Raw genomic sequence first — 20,174 nt, 5'->3', positions numbered from 1 at the left:
GCATAAATAAACGCGAGGGGTAATTTTAGCTTTCGTTGCACTAACGCACGAGCGACCACTGAGCAGAATTCCACTTGAAAAGGTAACGTTTCTGCAAACTAAATCTGTTTAACAAGAATATAAACTATGCTCCTGTTAAATATCCACATCAACATTTAACACAGCCCAAAACAAAAATAAATCGCAGATGTGAATCCCACCAATTTTTTATCATAAACAATATGATCGCCCATACCTCAATTCTTCACGTAAATGGAGAACAAGCGGCTTGCTAGAGCAAATCTGTTCTATCTTGACATTTGCAGCAAATGCACTTTAATCCGCACGTACAAGTTGTATTATCGGTCTTTGCATTTCCACTGGTCGCCGCAGTGCTGACTCTGGACCAGCAACAGAGTAACTAGCCAGCGTTCTGACGTCGTGCTCCTGGAATTGGAGCATGTGACTATACCTAATAAGGAAGTCGATTCAAATCTTTATTAACATTTCAATGGAGGAATATACATATTTTGCCCCCTGGCGTTCATTTGCATATCCAGCAGGAACACTCTCAGCAAAGATTATCCTCCCGGATCTCTGACAATTGGTGGGACAGACTAAAACAAAATACATTTCTTTTCCAACAAACTTCATCATATTTCAACAAACTGAATGAATCGAGTTTACCGAAAGATACAGAAAGCTCAGTAAATGGATGATAACCACCAGGTAAAAAAAGAAGCTTTACTGGGGAGTAGCATCTTTGACAAGTAGGATCTGACGGGTTATTTGGTAAAGTATATCCAAGGCTGGAAATGCAATGGGCTACTCCATCATAAACGAGCCAAAATCGCAAATGCACGAGGAGGCAGGTGCCTGTCATAACGCGAGGCCTAAAAATGAAAGTCATCAAAGGGGACTTTAATAAACTGGTCTCGCGATGAGCATATAAGCCCAAGCTTTTGGAAAGCTACATGATATATATTGGGACGTGTTGCCGGTTTGTGTTTATGCTGTGGTGTGGTGTGGTGTGCGTTTGTTTGGGGGTGGGAGGGGGGCATTAGTGTGCAGCATATTTCTGACTGCTCTCAGTCACAGGGGGAAATAATAACTCACTAATCCTCTTACACTAAGATCCAAGATCTTAGTGTCTCAATGAGCTTGAAAAAAAATACTCAACCGCGTTGCAAAAAATAGCTACGCCTATGTAGTAATTGAGCAGCAAAGATGAACATTGTCAACTAACAATATGTTAAAACATGTAGTGTAGCCTATTATTTATGCAAATTGTTTTATCGTACCGATCATGTAAGAGGAAATGCAGTTAGACCGGAGTAGGACCTGGTAGTTGTAGTATCGCATGTCGGCGAATGTGTCCCAAGTTCATCACCTTGGTGGGATTTCTTCCGCGGCCGTGCTGGCTTTCGGGACAGTGGAAAAGTTGTGCATACCCCCCGGAGCAGAAAAATCAGCAAGCATTTTACTAAAGTCACGCCGCACACATGAAAACAGAGTTCTCGACAGCCTGACTTTACAGCTTAACGTCCATATTCTTTCGCAGTTCCTAACCATATTTCAAAGCCGGCAAAACACAGACCCCCTTGGACAGCGGCGACGTGAAAACACTGGGAAAATCAGTCGATCAGATCTGAACTACTTCCTTACTTTGCACCCCAGTCGCCACAACTTATGAAGCCACGTGAAGCCATATTGGTAGGGCACACATTTAAAATACGCTTCCTTCATGGCAAACACTGCCTATAACCCTCGAAAACAAAATTGATAGTGATAACGAAAAAGGCTGTAGTGACGATCTTTTAAATGCACGAGTGGTAGTCGTAAAGTCACCAACTGACACAGCCGTGTAGTAGTAACCTACCAGCAGTGTTATGGTTATTTCCCAATCTAAAAGGCTATGTTAGTTTCATACTCACCGTGCTGTAACGTAGCTGCTACAACCACGCTAGCAATGCATCAGCAATCGATGCCTGCAGGTGCTCGTAGAAATTCATCCCACAGCCATGCACACCAAAATACGATCCGCAGACCTCCACAACGACTCTGCGGGTTGTACGCAGAAACGCTGGTATCAGGCGCAACTTGTCTGTTGCTGCGCTTGGTGGGTCGCACTACGGTGCATTGCGTAACGCCGTCATAAGCATGTGCGCAAGAGGAAGCTGACGGAAAAAAACAACATGGCGGCGTCCTTGCAGCGGCTGGGCCTTGCGGGAAAGTACTTCATCAACAGAACATATGCTTTAACACGGGTAGGGGTTTATTTCTGACGTAGCTTGCGAGGTTTTATAGATACCCTATAACGTGGTTTGGCGATTAAAATTTCTTGACCGAATAGCTGGCAAATTCTGTAGTCCGATTCCTCAGTCGTGACTACCAAGACATAAGATAAGCAGGGATGTGTTAGCTGGCTAGCTAGCCTAGTTAGCGGGCATTTCTCGAATCTCTAGCTACATTGCCATATTTAGATAAACAGGATTAGATTAGGTGACTTGGTAGTCGATTTGCTTGGATCGCACTTTTGTGCAAACATCATGGGTTGACAGCCGGCTACCTGTAGCGCTTCTGACTTGATCAGATCCCCATGGTGTCCCTGATTTGTTGTGGTCAGGTCCCTCCAAAACAGCCCGCATTTTCAGGGTTGACTGACTGATTTCTGTGTGCTGTGTGAAATGTCGGGATCTACACCACACACACACACACACACACACACAATTCGTTTGAATGGTGATTAATTAACGTCTAATTAACCTGTGTGCTTCCGCAGCCCATTATTGCCTCACGCAGACACAGGGCGACCGAGGCCGCTCGTCAGGTAGTTTTAAATGTACCTGAAACCAAGGTGACCACGCTGGAAAACGGGCTCCGGGTGGCGTCGGAAGACTCTGGTCTAGCAACGTGCACGGTGAGTCGGCTACACTTGTGTGGCGTGTGCTCTTTGACTGAATGGACAGTGTCAGCGCATCGCATCATGTGTACGGAATTAACTATGAACAGTGAGCTTGCTTTAGGTACATCATCTTTTGACGGCTCTTCATGCGCTGTTACAGGTAGGGCTCTGGATCGATGCAGGAAGTCGGTATGAAAACGAAAGAAATAACGGGACGGCTCATTTTCTGGAACACATGGCATTTAAGGTGGGACATCATAGAAGTATTTAAACCTTTCAACTTGGGTTGAGAGGACTGTATTTGGAGACTTGGGGGTGTACCAAAATTTCGTTTGCTAAAGTCATGTACCTGACCCTGTCAAATGAGATTCAGATGAATTTAAAATAGAGTACCCTGCCCAGATACCACCTGTCCTCACAGTTCAGGGGCCAGTCGCTGGTAACCTCTTTATCTCACAGGGTACGAGGAAGCGGTCGCAGCTCGACCTTGAGCTGGAGATTGAGAATATGGGGGCTCACCTCAATGCCTACACGTCCAGAGAGCAAACCGTCTATTACGCCAAAGCATTCTCCAAGGACCTTCCCAGAGGTAGGGCGATGTTGAGCTTGCTCGCATGTTGGGAATGAATTAGGGAGAGATACATGAGCAAGCCACCTGTGACACCTTTGCCATAACCCTCAGCTGTGGAGATACTCGCTGACATCATCCAGAACAGCACTCTGGGAGAGGTGGAGATCGAGAGGGAACGAGGGGTTATCCTGAGAGAGATGCAGGAAGTGGAGACCAACCTGCAGGAAGTGGTCTTTGACTACTTGCACGCCACAGCGTACCAGGACACGGCGCTGGGCAGAACCATCCTCGGGCCCACGGAAAACATCAAGTGCGTCTTCAAATGACCCGCGTGATCCAGCTGAGCTAAATTTAAAATGACACTGAATTATAATGGATGGGACAGGTGCTTTGACAGATTTTGTTTTATTTAGGATATAATGTATTCTTTTGGTTGTGTTACAGAACCATAAACAGGAATGATCTTGTTGAGTACATCACAACCCACTACAAAGGCCCAAGGATTGTACTGGCTGCCGCTGGAGGTGAGTCACTTGTATGGTTCTGGACTCAAATTTCTTGCCAAATTAAATATTTAGGGCTTTATAGGAATCTGTAAGTATTTTTTTGTCTCTGTACTAGTGGTTTGTGAAATATGCAAATATGACAGTAGGGTATTACTGTTTTTTCAGGAGTATCGCACGACGAGCTGATCGACTTGGCGAAATACCACTTCGGGAAGCTGCCCGCCAGATACAAAGGAGAGGTTCCAGAGATGCCCCCCTGCAATTTCACAGGAAGTGAGGTAAGGGTGCCTTGGATTGACAGCCTTCATTTTTGGGCACTCACTAACTGTTGGCTGACTGTGCCACAGATATTCTCTATATAAACCAGATTTTGAACACTGTGTGCTTTTCATTGAAAGTTCAGCCTTTGCCATTGTTGGAGCGCATGTGTTCTGATTGGCTCCTTATATATAGTAATGGAGTAGCATAGTACATAACACACAGTAACACAATGGCATAACACAGTAACTCAGTATCTACAAATTGCATAGCAACAGATGGTACCAGAACTTCCTAGACAAGGAAGCATGGTGGCTGGAACTAAAACAGGAACCGAATGTCTTAATATGCTCCAGTCCTGTTGGAGTATCTCTGATAGGGTGACAAGAATGTCTTCAGCATAGTTTCCATTAGCTTTCAGTTTTCAGTTCATTGCCATGGTCTGCAGGACAAATGGATGACCTGAAGTGGACATACTGTAGGCGAACGGCTGTTATTTATGAATGTGTAAATTGTGACCTAGATCCGTGTGCGAGATGACAAGATGCCCCTTGCACACATTGCCATAGCCGTGGAGGCTGTGGGCTGGTCGCACCCGGACACCATCCCCCTCATGGTGGCCAACACGCTCATCGGGAACTGGGACAGATCCTTCGGCGGGGGCGTGGTGAGAATCGTCTTGCAGGGTCATTGGCCAACCTAGTCCAGATTTAAAACTTTGACAGGCAATTGGCTGTTTGATTTTTGTTAGATTGGCCTTGTCCTGTAGCCAGGCATCTCCTCCCGAGTACAGCAAGGCGGACCTCATATACACCTGGTAAGCCTGGTAACCCCCGTTTTGGTCGACTCTCGCTTGTAGAACCTCTCCAGCAAGCTGGCACAGATGGCATGTCAGGGAAACCTGTGCCACAGCTTCCAGTCTTTCAACACCTGCTACACGGACACAGGCCTGTGGGGCCTCTATATGATCTGTGAGCCCAACACCATCAACGACATGATGCACTTTACCCAGCAAGAATGGTGAGCTCATTTACGCACTGAGGAAACGCCGCGTTACCTTACATACCACTGGCACTCTCTGAGTGCTCACGTTGCCCTAATTCCCTGATTCAGGAAGCTCACTGTGCAATTTGATTGTTTCAGGATGTCGCTCTGCACAAGCGTTAGTGAGAGTGAGGTGGCGAGAGCCAAGAATCTGCTGAAGACAAACATGCTTCTGCATCTCGACGGTGGGTTGCATCTCATTCAGATTTTATTCTGTCCTTTCATGTAAAGTGGTTTAGCTTCTGTAAAGCATTTTGTGTCATAGTCATGTATGAAAGGTGATAAAGAAGTAGTTATCATGCGAGTGTGTGCGTGTGTGTTTTGTTCATGTCCTGTGTTCCGCTGATGAAACGTGCCTCTCCTCCTCCACAGGCTCCACCCCGATCTGTGAGGACATCGGCAGGCAGATGCTGTGCTACAGCCGCAGGATCCCTCTTCCTGAGCTGGAGGCGCGAATCGATGTAAGAAGCGACGGGAGCTTCCACCACCCCACCCCCCCCCATGCTGTCTGTAGGCACACAGGCTTTTCTTTACCACGCTATAGCACAGAGCCAGTCACTCCCAAAACTGGGTCGACCAGACCCCGACCGGTGTAACGAGAGGACGGCACACATCTCACAGAGATTCTAGAATGTAGAACCCTGAACACTAGTTGGGTTAGACCCTGCTGAAGTCCCAGCTGCTACAAAAGGTTTAACATGCATAAATGTAAGACAGTAAGTTAAGCCCATCTGTAAGTGTATAATGTGAGTAATACTCAGCAATATTTTCAGCAATATTTGTGAAGGTTCTGCATAACCTATTCTTTTTTCTTGAAAGGAAAACCTTTTGGTTTTAATATAAGAAATACAGTACAGTTTCTTTATTGGAGGCTTTTAAAATGGTATTTCCTTTCTTCCAGGCCATTAATGCCCAAACCATCAAGGATGTGTGCACAAAGTACATCTATGACAAGTGTCCTGCCATTGCAGCTGTTGGTAAGCTTCTTTGTTCTTTTACTGATGATAGTCCTCTTAGATCCTAAAAGGTTCCTCCTCTCTGGAGTGAACCATTTAAAATGGTTACCTTAAAAAACGTACAAAATAACATGCAGTAGTCAAGCTCGGTTCTGTTCGTGTTCTTCTGTTTCAGGACCAATTGAACAGCTTCCAGACTACAACCGCATCCGCAGTGGCATGTACTGGCTGAGGACCTGAGGGTCGGCCTCGCCTTTCACTGCAGAACCCGCACAGATGCACACTGGTTAACCCTACACACACGCGCACACAGAGTAGAAAAGTCCCGTGTGGATTTCTTTGCAGTTTTATTATAAAATAAAGACAACACAATAACATTAAAAGAACAGCAGTCGCCTATACGGGTCATTTTTTACTCTTTGTAGCCACCTGCTCTTGAGCTGCCTTCTTGGCCTTCACCATCTCCACCAGCTCCTGTGGGGCAGAGGGGGAGAGGTCAGAGGTCAGAGGGTGGGGGGTGGGGTGGTCAGGCTGTGCAGCAGCCGCCACAGGCTAAAGTTACACGTAGGTGGTGGAGTTACCAATGCTATTGCCAGTTTACTCTTATGTACATTGAAGGCTGCTTTTTATTCCCAATAAACCCTTAGTGTATGTCAGTTATAATTTAAATAAATAATAAAAATTAATGTCATGGAAATGAGTACCTGCTTTTTTTCCTTCTTTAAAAAGTAGTTTTCAGTAAAAGACCACTGCTTGGCACTTAAATCCAGGTCTGTCAGTAATCAGACGGGGAGGACACCTCTTACCTTGTACCTCTTCATACAGTCTTTCTTGGTGCGTCCCGGGACAACGGCAGCGATCTTCTCCCACCTCTCTGGAGTGCTGACCGGGAAGGTCTTCAGGGCCTGCTCCAACAGCTTCTGCTCCTCCGTCGTCCAGGAAGCTGCGTTAGCCTCAGCACCTGACGCTGAGGAGGAGAAAGGAGCCTGACTCAGGGGCGCAGTATGATTAACCGCAACCAGAGCGACGGATTGACAAGCGCAGGGAAATCTATCCAACTCAGAGAAATGAATCAAATCAGGAACACAGCACAAGGTGACCACACAAACTCCCTTAAATGGGATCAGAAGAATGTTCCACTGAACCACAGGCACATCTGATCACCCAGCAGAGGCAGATGTCTGACTGCAGCCTGTAGAGGAGGCTGCCTGCGCCCCAGCTCACCCTCGAATCTCTCTGAAGGCACCGCGTTGTCCACGGAGGGGGGCACGGCCGTGTGCTCCTTCTTGAACTTCTCAAACGCTTTCCTGTTGATTTCGTCTTTCTGATGAGGATCTTTGGGGGGAAAAAAGAGGCGTTTCATTAGTTGGTTAGAACTTCATTTGTAGCTGTACAAATGACAAGAAGAGGCTTCAAGCTTTCAAAGTAACATATCTGCAAGCAGATCAGAAGGTTAGGCAAGCCTTTAGTACTTACCGAGCTTTTGCAAATTCTTGGCTTTATTAATGACGTCCTTGGCATTCCTTTTAATGCCACTGGTAGAGTGCAAATTCATGTAGTTGGCAATAACCTCCCACCTAAAAACCCGAACAGATTACATTTATGCAGAGACCAACTAGAAGTCACGCTAATATTTTGTGCACTTCAGTGTGGAGCTTGCTGAAGGTCAATTCAGATTATCTGAACCCTTTAGTGTTTGGTAAAGCTCTTTACCAAGTTGTAAACAACTTGCTGGATGCTTTCACCAAGCCAGTTCAAACTGACAGTAACCTCTGTATTTAGGTAAAAACAGAATCAGGTGTCCCTGACAGAGAGCGGTTGGTCCTGAGGCAGGTGTGGGGGGCGGGGTACCTGGCGTTTGTTCCTGCAGGGAAGAGGTTGACAGCTTTGATGAGCAGCTGCAGCTCCTCCTCGTTCCAGCCCTTGTTTCCGCCCCCCGAGCCGCTGCTGGCCTGCTCCGCACTGCGCGACGCCTGCCGGGCCTGCACCTCCGCCTCCTTCTCCCTCTGCAGCTGCGCATTCACCTCCTGCACCTGCACACACAGAAAACAGCCGGCTGCGCTTTCAGAGCCTGCTCCTGCGCAGATGGGACAGCCGGCTGCGCTTTCAGAGCCTGCTCCTGCGCAGATGGGACAGCCGGCTGCGCTTTCAGAGCCTGCTCCTGCGCAGATGGGACAGCCGACTGCGCATTCAGAGCCTGCTCCTGCGCAGATGGGACAGCCGACTGCGCATTCAGAGCCTGCTCCTGCGCAGATGGGACAGCCGACTGCGCATTCAGAGCCTGCTCCTGCGCAGATGGGACAGCCGTCTGCGCATTCAGACCCTGCTCCTGCGCAGATGGGACAGCCGACTGCGCATTCAGACCCTGCTCCTGCGCAGATGGGACAGCCGACTGCGCATTCAGAGCCTGCTCCTGCGCAGATGGGACAGCCGACTGCGCATTCAGAGCCTGCTCCTGTGCAGATGGGACAGCCGACTGCGCATTCAGAGCCTGCTCCTGTGCAGATGGGACAGCCGACTGCGCATTCAGAGCCTGCTCCCGCGCAGAGAGGACAGCCAGCTGCACAGCCAAACGTGGCTTGTTTTTCTGGGCTCATCACTTAAGGACCAGTCAACCGAAAGTGATGCAATGACGACAAACAGCAATACCGGCTCTACTCAGTTAGGAACACTGCTAAAATGCTTTCCCCTCGCTGTAGGTACATTATTTCCACAGTTTATGTTTAATGTTAATTACATGCACGTGTTTCTGGCAAGTTTCCAGAAACGAAGTGAGACTGTAACTGAAAATCATGTCTCTCCTATGATACCCTCATGATCACATCACCAAGTCATCTGTGCTCTGATTAGTGTAAATTTGACTGCTGCCTGCTGCTAAAGAAAGCTGTCCTTTAGACCTCTGTTGGTGGGATGCAAACCCTCAGCCACTGTGTTGGCTCTGCCCCATAACCCACCTGCTTTTCCACCGCAGCTTTGTTTTCCTCCTTAGAGCCTGAGGCCAGCACTTCGTTCAAAGACTGCAGGCTGAAAACAAGAAGCACAAACATCTCAAATAAGAAATCCGTCCCTTCAAAGGACAATAAACGGAATGAACCGGACAGAGAAAACGGTAAAATGTGCAGACCACCAGCTGTATTTAAGGTCTCTGTTAAGCATCCCCTACCCTGCCAGCTCCAGACGATCGCAGAGTTTTTCCACTTCTTCCATCATTTTCACACTCTCAGCTTCACTGTCGGCGAAGTAATTCCAGTTCTTTGGGAGGGGGGGAAAACCGCATGAGAAGAGAGAAACAGCCTGACAGCTCCACAGCTCTTGCAGGTCAGCTCTCAGCGATGATGTCAGAACATCAGACCAAATGCAATGAGCAAACCTATATGGATTTCTGATCAAACCAAGCCCGCTCTTCCTGTAGTGGCAGGAAGGTGACTTCATGAATGCCTCAGTGGGTGGAGCTACCATCACTAACTCAACAAAACCAATCAAGACTTGGTTCAACTGATATGTTTTGTCCATACCAGCCGAGTCACCGATAGCACATGATGGCTCCACCCATGTGGCTTCAATGTCCAATCACTGCTGTGCAGGAGCCGCACCTTGCAGGTGGTCCTGAGTTTCTGCCGCTCCTTCTTGATGGCCTTCTTCTGGATCTCCTTCTCCTTCTTGGCCTGCTGCGCGGCTTGCTTGGCCTCCTCCTCTTCCTTCTCTTTGGCCAGACGCACCGCCTCCAGCTCCGCCTGCCTGGCCTGCCATAATGACATCACAATGCCTCAGAGATCATCCATCACCCTGGATACCACATACATACTCTGCCTGATCTGGTTTAAGGACCACTTTAAGGGTCACTACCACTATAGCTTTAGGCAGGACAATGCCAGGTCTAACTTTCACTGCAACTGCACTGTTTGAACAGGACTGGCAACCCTGATCCTGGCATGGCAGAGATCTTGCATGGTTTTGGAGTCCTTTTCCCCATGGTTTGATTAACAGAACTGCTAAAATAATACAAGAGAGAATGTGCTTGAGGCACACAGCATTGCACCATTCAGATTGAACCACCTGCATTCATTTTATATAGTGAATTATCAATGAATCAAAAGCAGATCCGGACTTCACATCCCTGGCTGGCAGAATACCTGCCATCTGGTTTACAAACACAGACTTTGTGAGTCTTTGGAAGCTCTTTTAGATGAGTCCAGAGTGCTGGCTCCAGTATCTGCTGTATATTTGTCAGGACACACAGCTATACCTCATATCTGAGCCCCATGTCCACCTGCTGCCCTGAGGCAAGATTCCGTAATGTCGTTAGACCGATGTAAAAAGGGGGGGGGGGGGTCTTTATTACTGGAAAAATAAATGAACTCTTTCATGTTTTAAGACCTGGGACACCCAGGAAACGCACATGTCCGAAGGCATTGTTTAATCTTGTTTAGGAAATCATATAAATCCTTCCAACATTTACAGCTTTGTCCGTTGTAATTACCTCAAGACCTCAGCAGTTAGCTATGCATGTTAGCACACGCCATCGGCAAGAGACCAGAAGAATGAAACCAAAAATGCAAGGTATCTATGGCTTATCTGGTAGGACAAAACTGCAGGTCAAAGTGGGGCGGAATTTAAACTCTGCTCATGAGCAGTGAAATATATTCCTGCAACTCCAGTCACAACGAAAAGATGCAGAGGGCGTTGAGCGGTAACTGACTCGTTCTTTTTCCTCCTGCTCCCTCCTCTTGGCCTCCGCCTTGGCTTTCTTCTCAGACTCCTTCCTCGCTTTCTCATCCTCCTTGAACTTCTTTATCCTGGGATCACAGCTGTACGCCGTGTCTAAAACAGATTTAAACCCATAAGTGTGCACACACAAGTACTTCTGTGGACTTCTTTATTTAGTAGTACGCTGTCCTGCTAAAAACATTTAGTAGAGGTTCCAAATTACATTATAACACTATTTTTAAACAGATGCACTCAGATTTACATAGTGCACATGTCACCTATTCTACAGAGCTGAATGAGGAAAACTGGGTTAAGCAGCGCATCACAGGGGAATTGAACTGGTAACTTTTCAATTACAAGCCCTGAGCTTCTTCCTGCTATGCCACACCGCTGTCCCTGCCAGCCCTGATGTTTATAAGTCTTATCCAAGTGTGCCATCTCGGTTGAACAGGGCAGTTAGGAGCTGAGAGGAAGGTTAAGCTCAGAACAGCAGTGCCCTGGGACTGTGTCTGCGATGGGAGAGTAAAAGGAACCGTACCAACAAGGGTCCGTATTCTGTTCATCTCCTCTTTCTTCCTCTGGGCTCGTGAGGCTCGGTTCTGCTTCTCGATCCATCTCCTCTCATCACGGCTGGGGGTGGACACGGACAGAAATGTGGGGGGAAAAACTTTTACCTTCCCAGCACTTTCAAAATGTCTCAGGGCAGTCCCTTCCATTTTTGGAGATTATCTTTTCACTTCACACAGACTAGAAAGAGCAAGTTCCAACAACACTGAAAACCCTGAAACCAGATAAAATTACAGGATAGTGACTAATATTTCACTCGTTCATCTTTGCAAGAATAAGTCTGCCCCACAGATTAGCAAGTTAGTTCCTTATGTAAAAACTATAGGCACCGAACAATGACCAAGACATACAGCATCTGAGAAATATAAAATGAGCAGCTTAATTACTACATGTACATATATATATATATTTTTTTTTACCAGGGGTCATTAGGAAACATGTCATCCATGTTTAGTTACATACCATTCTGCCTTTTCCTTCTCTTCCTCATCCAAGTATGAAAATTCTCTCCAAGAATCAAAGTTATACCTGAACCAAACAAGAACTGTGATTAATGAACATGATTAACAGTGAGCAACAGAATATATGCTGTAATGTGCATATAAGACGTATATTATCATTGTGAATGTGCCACTCTAATTTTGTTTTAGTCTTACAGCCTTCACTGTTCTTTTGCTAACAGCTGAATCCCGTTGAATGGTGACATCATGTGGTTTTACTGGACACTGCAGTGTACTGAGCTGCCGATCCACTGACTAAGGTGAATTTGCTAATAATTCACAAGTCTACAGAGAGTTGCTGGGATTAGACTATAGGGGAATGGGGTGAGAGAGATGTAGAGAGAAGCTAAAATGAAGCCCTCTAATGTGAGCGTGAGGTGCAAAAGAAGACAACACTCAGACAAGAAATATGGTAACACTCACCAGAAAGAATAAAAATTATCCACCTCTTCAAATGTGGAATCCATTGTCCCAAGCTTAGGGATGTGTTTTTTGGTTGTCCATCTGTTTCCAGAGAAGGACAGAGAAACGCAAGCATTGGCCTCTGACATTACATTATCACACGTGAATATGCAACCACGTGTCCACCTGCTGCGAGCAAGCGCGCGGCACTCACCTGGCATTCCTCTCAAACACGGGGGCAAACACCTCAAAGAAGTTCTCCTTGCCTTCGCTCTTGGAGGGAACAGTGTTGTCAAAGGTGGGATCCACACTGTCAAAAGCTCTCCTTTTCACCGGGTCCGACAGGATCTCGATAGCTGGGATAACGGACAACAGCAAAACACTGAAGTGCTCACCTTGCACAACCATCTTCAGCATCTTTACAGTTTTCTGTATCCCTTTCGTATTGGGGTTTCAATGGTATTTTAAAGCAAACCGGCACCATAGGCTGCCGTGTTACCTTTAGTGATGCAGGTGAAGTAATCATTGTCTCCTTCCACAATCTGCTCGCCGGCAGCTTTCCTCTTGTCTGGGTGATGCTTTAAAACCATTGCTTTGTCTGGTGGGAAACATTACATGAAAGCCTTCCTCTGTGATCAGTTAAGACACGCAAAGGTTCACATTCGTCTCTGCATGTGACTAATTAAAGGCTTCTGGAAATGTGAAAACAACAACTAGAATCACTGATCTCTCATTCTGTGCAGGATGACCACTCTCAGCGTCTAAGCAGTGCACAGCTTCACTGCATTCAAAAACAAGGTCTGTTGAGCCTTCAGTGAAACCATCCCGTCAGCAGCAGTTACAGGGGATGATAATTTTGCCAAATTTTGGCACCTCCCACAGTAGTTTACATGAAACCAGGGTGTGTGCTATCCTGCTATTATCTGCAGTCTTCGACGAGCCCTGCCACAGTATAAACATCATCTCCACACCAAATCCAAGTGCTTTTATTCCTGGTCAGTCATTTCGCTCTTCAAGCAATGCAATCATCGCCTAATGAGCACATAGTACCTTTACAATTAACGTGATTCACGGCGAGCTCATCAGCGACGATGCAGAAACGTTTTTAGAAAACTTTTCTTTTTCTTCCAAGATGCAACAACAGCAAACTCAAAAAGTACTTACGGGCAGCTTTGATTTGTTTCTGCGTAGCCTTGTATCTCATGTGACCCAGTCCAAGGACTGCATAGTGATCCTGATTCTGCAGGAAGGTTGCAATGTTCAGAGATGCATTCCACATGCATTTCTACAATAAGTCACTAATTATGCGGGCAGTACCCTTAATGCTTGAATACGCCTAGAACTTGCAGATACACATAATGAACAAACATTTATCTTTACTGCAGTTATGGTTATGAGTGCAGAAGTAAATTAACATTCCCATGAAGAATGTGGCAGTGGAGAGGCCACTAAAAGCAGACAAAGCTCCTGAACCTTCCAGTCCTTGGGATCCAGTGTCTTGAGCATGGGGTACTCCTCCAGCTGCAGCTCCTCATCCTCAGACTCCTCCGACAGCTCCTCTTCCTCCTCCAGCTCCTGGAATGAGGCGGACACATTCCTGTCCCTGCGCTTCAGGAACGCCTCGAACCAGCGACCCACTGGCTCCACCTGGAACTGCACGGAGGCTGAGGGGAAGCAGGGATGAGGAGGGCAGTAAGTTCCTTTCCCTTTCAACAGCGTGAGGACAAGTCTGACAGATTGTACTATCTATTGCATATATACTTTGTACCAAAATTACAATTGCAAATTCCCAGTATGCATGTATTAGCGTATTGTATGCATCCCAATATGCACCATATTACCGTATATATCGTAATTATCATCAGGACACCAAGATAAAAGTATTACAATATGCATTAGAGCAAGTAACTTAAAATACTAAGTTAAAATAATATATGCATTATAACTGTAAACGTATATTGTACAATAAGCATTATTGACACTGTAATTTCATCTAGGAATAACTGTAACAAATCACTAGCCGCTACAACAACACTATAAGGAAGCCCAAGTTAGCGAACTACCTACCAAAATTGAACAGGAGCTACTTAGCTAGGAACATTACAAAGAAATTTTAGAATAAAACTGGCCATTCAACCCATCCAGATCTAGCCATCTTGATCACTCCAAGGGTTTCTGCCTCCACTCCGAATCCTGGTAAGCTATTCAATGCATCAACGTTAAGAACAAAAAACGCTACCTAGTGTTAACATCACAACATCCCTCACACACTGACAGCAGGAAGTTTAAAAACATACAGAGAGTTATCTCGGCTTCTCTGCCGTAAACTCAAAGCCGAATATAATTAGGTCGTGTTTAACTACTGCCACCTGCTTAATGCAGGCGATAGCTACCCAGGACAGAAATAGTGACGCGTTAGCTAACTAGCATGCTAGCTTGCTACCTTCAGAGAAAGCTAGTGCTGCCAACTCGCTAGCTAGGTACCTTCAGGGCAAGCCAGTGCTGCCATCTACCTAGCTAGTTTGCTAGAAAGTTAGCATGAAAGCAGTCCTAAGATTTCAGTCTAACGTATACTGAGACCATCAAGTAATACAGATATAGCAATATTCCAACCGTTTAGAGTAACCCTTAGTTCACATTTGCTCGGGGATCCACGCGTCCTTTCCGAAACGCTGGTGGTCAGCTAGCTCAGGCTGTTAGCCGGCGAGCTAAAATAATGACAGAATCAGCAAGATGTTCGTCTTCTGGCAGCGCTTACCAGCGATGGCGTTACAGACAACTGTAACTTGCCCCTCCAGCGCTTCCTTCAGCATCTTCGAAACGTTGGTTACTCTAATGACCAAACATTCAGAAGCGAAACTCTTAAATAACAGCTTTCTAAAGCGTTAGCCAGGTATCGTATCGACCGGTTTTTCAGCGCAACACATGGGCCTGATTTTGCGTGTGTTACAATATTTCCTTTCCGTGAGAAAATGTATGATCATTGGTTCCTATTACTCCTAGTCCAATTCCTGTTTGCTATCCAAGGACATTTTAAGGACAATACACACATATTAATGATCATTTTGCTCATGTACTAATACATCTGTAACGTAATATAATATATTGGCAGATCTGATTATTTATATGTTCCAGTGAATGTATTATGTAAAATTTTCATGTTTTAAATTGTCACCGGTGCGCCACTAACATCCGTCCGTAATTAACTTCCTGAAAGTGAAGCGGAAAGTGACAAACCTGCTGTGTAATGCTGTATGTCGGAGCAGCAGCAAAACTGAACTGAACTGAGTTGTTAAGCAGCCCAGCAACAATGCCAGATTATTTGGGAACCGAGCAACGAAAAGTCAAAGAAGAAGACAAAGAGGATAAACCGATAAGAGGTAGCCAAACATCGTGTTAGCTTAATTGTTCGATCTCTCTGGTTAGCCAGCTATTTGTCAGCGATCAAGGTGTTCGTGTATTTTTGCCCTGCGCCGGCCGTGGCTAGCGCATTAGCCAACAAAGACTCATAGGAACGTCTTGAGAATATCAAAATATCAATTAATTTAATATTATCTAATATTTGCTAACGTTGCCTAACCAAACAAACAAAATGCCTGCTACAGCTGTTAGTGTTGTTTAAGACAGCTATGTCCCAAACAGGCTTGGCCTAGCAAGACTGCATCGCTAGTTAGCTAACTAGCCAGCAGCGTAGCCAGTCAAGATGGGAGATGTGGCTGTTACTGAGATATGAATCTAAATAGTTAGCTTCTTAGGGATTTATTGTCAGGGTAGGTGTTTGATGTAATCGACAGTTTGTGAATAAGCCGATTGTTAGCATTAATGTTGTACAGTACTATAGGTGTCTGGCTAGGCATGTCGGTGTAGATGAAACACGGTAGACGTAGCCATTTACTTTTTGTATTGTATTTCAGCTTTGGATGAAGGCGATATCGCCCTTCTGAAGACCTACGTAAGTTCCCTTGCCGTATTACACCAGCTAGCTGGCGACTTTGCGTAAATCACAAATTATTTCAGGAGCATTCACAGTTTGTCAAAATAAAAACCCACCCGTTTTTTGTTCTGAATATAAAACCTGGATAAATGCATACATCCACATTTCAGGAAACAACAAAACCGTTACTGTTACTTTACAGCTAAACTAGCCTTTGTAAAACCGAACACTGTCTCTCCAGTGTATTTTTGTTTGATTAGAAATAGAGGCATTAGCTTCTGTGTTGCTTGTGGTCTCACACAGGGCCAGAGTACCTATTCTAGACAGATAAAGCAAGTGGAGGATGACATTCAACAGCTGCTCAAGAAGATCAATGAGCTCACTGGTATGTATAAAGAATCCTATTTACTGTGGAATTAGTACTACAGCAAAATTCCCAGCAGGCCTCTGTTATGAGCTATGCCGACGGTTTCCTCTGACTGCCTGCAGGCATCAAGGAGTCGGACACAGGCCTGGCACCTCCTGCCCTCTGGGATTTGGCTGCAGACAAACAGACTCTGCAGAGTGAACAACCTTTGCAGGTGGCCAGGTATGCCGATCACCTGTTCACTCAACTCAGTCTTGTGCTGAGAAAGGTTCATGTGCTACCCTGAGCTCTTACAGCACAGCCAATGATAACTTTGTTTTAATTTCAGCTTTTTTGTAAGTTTCTGTATTCATTGCCTTGCGGTGACGTTTATAAACTTGTTGTTCTCTCAGATGCACCAAGATCATCAATGCAGACTCTGAGGATCCCAAATACATCATCAATGTGAAGCAGTTCGCCAAGTTTGTGGTGGACCTGAGTGACCAGGTGGCTCCCACTGATATTGAAGAAGGGATGAGAGTTGGGTAAGGAAGAGACTGCGAAGTTTCTAAGCCTGTCAGTGGGAGGGGAATGATTCTTTCATCATTATAAAAGTAATGTCATATATAGTGTTAAATAAGTTAAAGTTATATAAAGTAATGTGTATAAGGTAGTGCCTCTCAGTGTTCATGTGATAGTGTTTTTCTGAAATCACATTTCATACCAACACAAAATACCTTTATTGATATTATTATTGATAAAGGAATAATCATCATCATGTCTCTCTTGTTTGGCAGACACCAGACTGCTAAACACTGTTATGTTAGGAGCCTTGCATCTTACCACTGTACGGAACTGCTACCCAGGCAAATTCACATCCTTATTTAATGGTTCTTACTCTGTGTGAATGGTTATCTTTCAGTGTCGACAGGAACAAGTACCAGATCCACATCCCTCTTCCTCCCAAGATCGACCCCACGGTGACGATGATGCAGGTAGGGGCCGCGTGTGGGCGGTGCACGTGGGGATTCGGAGGCAGTCGCGCGGGTGTGCGCTGTGCTGCGCGCTGTGCTGCCAGGTAACTCTGCTCTGAATGGATCCCGCTGTCGCACAGGTGGAGGAGAAGCCCGATGTGACCTACAGCGATGTCGGTGGGTGCAAGGAGCAGATCGAGAAGCTCAGGGAGGTCGTGGAGACCCCTCTGCTCCACGTAAGCATTTAACTGTCTCTCTGTTGTACTCCAGTGTGGCTGTGTATGGTAAAGAGATTCCAAAATAGGTGACATAATCCCTTTCACAAGGGATTGCTGCAGCAGTGTGACACGGTAAAGCACTGGGCTCTTAAACGAAAGGTACCTGGTTCAGTCCCCCGCCGGGGTACTGCTTTTGTACTCTTGGGAATGGTACTTAACTCACAATTGCCTCAATAAGTATCAAGCTGTATCAATGGATAACATGTAAAAACTGTAGCCAGTGGCTCTGGCTAAGAGCATCTACTAAATAACAACAATGTAATGTAAAAAATAAAATTTGGGGAATATATATTCAGAATTTCTTGATATAAGATAAGTTACACTCTGTAACCTTAAAATCTTTTTCATGAATGGTAGTGCACATTCTGTGGATCCTGTGCACCGTGGACTTTCGGTAACGATAGCACTCCCTTGTCTCTCTTCCCACAGCCTGAGAGGTTTGTGAACCTGGGTATCGAGCCCCCGAAGGGAGTCCTGCTCTTCGGACCACCCGGCACAGGAAAGACCCTCTGCGCCCGGGCTGTCGCCAACCGCACAGATGCCTGCTTCATCCGAGTCATCGGCTCCGAGCTGGTGCAGAAATACGTGGGGGAGGTAAGGAGTGGCTCAGAGCTCATTCTCAGTGCAGATCCACCAGCTCCTGGGGACTGCAGCAGAGATCAAACGGCAAAAGTGGAAACGCAATCTTTTTTAAATGCGAGTAGGAATGAGGCTATGATGTCCTGCTTTTCCCCCATCAGGGTGCCCGAATGGTCCGTGAGCTGTTTGAGATGGCCAGAACCAAGAAAGCCTGCCTCATCTTCTTTGATGAAATTGATGCCATTGGGGGTAAGATGCTGTTGTGTGAACATTTATTAAGCAGAATTTAACTGGAGGTGTCTGTAGTGTATTAATGTTATTCCTTTGGTCAAATGTATCTCACTGCCCCTGGGACTCAGCTGTTTAATTTGGAAACGGTTGAGTGACCTGGTCTCTCCCACGCAGGGGCCCGTTTCGATGATGGGGCGGGTGGAGATAACGAAGTCCAGAGGACCATGCTGGAGCTCATCAACCAGCTGGACGGCTTCGACCCAAGAGGGAACATCAAAGTCCTGATGGCCACCAACCGCCCGGACACCCTGGACCCGGCCCTCATGAGGCCCGGCCGACTGGACAGGAAGATTGAGTTCAGCTTGCCTGACCTGGAGGTGAGTCCCACCAGCACCCCACGCATTGGAGTGGCTCTTACCAGCTAATCCTCCAGGCAGAACCTCCAGCCACAACAAGCTGTTTCAGTCAGATTAATACATATAATACTGATGAAGTAAATCGGTTGTTTATTCATTTAAAACCATGTTTTTCTGGTCCAAATGTATCAAAGGTGACTTGAAGATATTTTAGCGAGCCTTTGTTATTGAGTGGGGATTACTATTTTGCTAATTTGCTTGTGTATGATGAAATCTGTTCCACAGTCAGGTGAAATAAATCTGTGTGGTTTCAATTTCAGGGGCGCACTCACATCTTTAAGATTCACGCTCGCTCCATGAGTGTGGAGAGGGATATCCGCTTTGAGCTGTTGGCTCGCCTCTGTCCCAACAGCACGGGTGAGTCCTCACAAACGACATCCTCTTAAACCCAGTATGCCTTATTTTTAAGGGTCTACACATCTTTCTTTTCAGCTCAGTCACTGTGCTAAAATGCCTTTATTATGATTACAATATGTTTTACATTTTTTTACATTAGTTTTTTAAAGACTAATCCTGTTAAAGCTTCAAGCTTTATAGTTGATAAGCAGTTATTCCTGTTCGGATTTGTATACGAAATACAGTACTACTCTTAAACTGTAACATTGTAGCTGAAAGCAGCATTTAACGTGTGTGTGTGCTTCACCAGGTGCTGAGATTCGCAGTGTATGCACAGAAGCTGGAATGTTTGCCATCAGGGCTCGCAGGAAAATCGCCACAGAGAAGGATTTCTTGGAGGCTGTGAACAAGGTCATCAAATCCTACGCCAAGTTCAGCGCCACCCCAAGATACATGACCTACAACTAAGTAGCTTTCTAACACGTGTTTTTGACCCTTTTGATTCCTTAATCCTATTCATTAAATGTTTTCTTTGTTCACTGTTGTACATCCAACATGATAAATAAACTGTCAGTGATGAAGAACTGAAAACCCATCACTTAGTGGTTATGCTGTGTGTCCGTGGCTCATTGCATTGAGTAATTAACTTTTTTCAAATGTTGTCAGATGTAATTAAAATCTCAGT

The 20,174-nt window shown here is 45.8% G+C and overlaps 3 protein-coding genes across 3 annotated transcripts; 2 read left to right on the top strand and 1 right to left on the bottom strand.

Moving 5' to 3' along the window:
• The first annotated feature begins 2,150 nt into the window (after positions 1-2,150).
• Positions 2,151-6,477, top strand: pmpcb (peptidase, mitochondrial processing subunit beta). Its single transcript, XM_036518113.1, has 13 exons — positions 2,151-2,246; positions 2,762-2,899; positions 3,045-3,131; positions 3,344-3,473; positions 3,567-3,765; positions 3,900-3,979; positions 4,127-4,239; positions 4,743-4,886; positions 5,079-5,239; positions 5,363-5,448; positions 5,636-5,724; positions 6,165-6,240; positions 6,395-6,477. Exons 1-13 carry the CDS (start codon positions 2,175-2,177, stop codon positions 6,457-6,459), a joined length of 1,440 nt encoding a protein of 479 aa, XP_036374006.1. The 5' UTR covers positions 2,151-2,174; the 3' UTR covers positions 6,460-6,477.
• A 133-nt stretch (positions 6,478-6,610) lies between these two features.
• dnajc2 (DnaJ (Hsp40) homolog, subfamily C, member 2) lies at positions 6,611-15,331 on the bottom strand. Its single transcript, XM_036518112.1, has 17 exons — positions 15,154-15,331; positions 13,869-14,059; positions 13,560-13,635; positions 12,895-12,993; positions 12,610-12,751; positions 12,417-12,497; positions 11,956-12,021; positions 11,465-11,556; positions 10,919-11,040; positions 9,813-9,962; positions 9,383-9,471; positions 9,174-9,243; positions 8,071-8,252; positions 7,696-7,796; positions 7,444-7,554; positions 7,026-7,186; positions 6,611-6,693 (listed from the first exon to the last, which is right to left on the bottom strand). The coding sequence occupies exons 1-17, from the start codon at positions 15,206-15,208 to the stop codon at positions 6,625-6,627; spliced, it is 1,857 nt and encodes a 618-aa protein (XP_036374005.1). The 5' UTR covers positions 15,209-15,331; the 3' UTR covers positions 6,611-6,624.
• Positions 15,332-15,611: 280 nt separating this feature from the next.
• On the top strand, positions 15,612-20,080 carry psmc2 (proteasome 26S subunit, ATPase 2). Its single transcript, XM_036518114.1, has 12 exons — positions 15,612-15,775; positions 16,310-16,347; positions 16,633-16,714; positions 16,819-16,918; positions 17,089-17,220; positions 17,598-17,670; positions 17,790-17,885; positions 18,357-18,521; positions 18,668-18,755; positions 18,912-19,114; positions 19,414-19,510; positions 19,800-20,080. Exons 1-12 carry the CDS (start codon positions 15,706-15,708, stop codon positions 19,955-19,957), a joined length of 1,302 nt encoding a protein of 433 aa, XP_036374007.1. The 5' UTR covers positions 15,612-15,705; the 3' UTR covers positions 19,958-20,080.
• The last annotated feature ends 94 nt before the right edge of the window (positions 20,081-20,174 follow it).

This window comes from Megalops cyprinoides, chromosome 23 (genome assembly GCF_013368585.1).
Source record: "Megalops cyprinoides isolate fMegCyp1 chromosome 23, fMegCyp1.pri, whole genome shotgun sequence".
NCBI classification, from domain to species: Eukaryota; Metazoa; Chordata; class Actinopteri; order Elopiformes; family Megalopidae; genus Megalops; species Megalops cyprinoides.
The sequence above is the reverse complement of the archived record's forward strand: the minus strand, read 5'-3'. Positions and strand labels throughout refer to the sequence as shown.

Excerpts from the sequence above, each read along its gene's own strand:
- pmpcb (XM_036518113.1), top strand. The coding sequence starts at position 2,175 with ATGGCGGCGTCCTTGCAGCGGCTGGGCCTTGCGGGAAAGTACTTCATC. Across the intron at positions 5,449-5,635 it reads CATGCTTCTGCATCTCGACG|GCTCCACCCCGATCTGTGAG; the intron begins GTGGGTTGCATC and ends CCTCCTCCACAG. Across the intron at positions 5,725-6,164 it reads AGCTGGAGGCGCGAATCGAT|GCCATTAATGCCCAAACCAT; the intron begins GTAAGAAGCGAC and ends CCTTTCTTCCAG.
- dnajc2 (XM_036518112.1), bottom strand. The coding sequence starts at position 15,208 with ATGCTGAAGGAAGCGCTGGAGGGGCAAGTTACAGTTGTCTGTAACGCC. Across the intron at positions 9,244-9,382 it reads GATCGTCTGGAGCTGGCAGG|CCTGCAGTCTTTGAACGAAG; the intron begins GTAGGGGATGCT and ends TCTTGTTTTCAG. Across the intron at positions 8,253-9,173 it reads AAGCTGCGGTGGAAAAGCAG|GTGCAGGAGGTGAATGCGCA; the intron begins GTGGGTTATGGG and ends CTGTGTGTGCAG.
- psmc2 (XM_036518114.1), top strand. The coding sequence starts at position 15,706 with ATGCCAGATTATTTGGGAACCGAGCAACGAAAAGTCAAAGAAGAAGAC. Across the intron at positions 17,886-18,356 it reads TGGAGACCCCTCTGCTCCAC|CCTGAGAGGTTTGTGAACCT; the intron begins GTAAGCATTTAA and ends CTCTTCCCACAG. Across the intron at positions 19,511-19,799 it reads CCTCTGTCCCAACAGCACGG|GTGCTGAGATTCGCAGTGTA; the intron begins GTGAGTCCTCAC and ends GTGCTTCACCAG.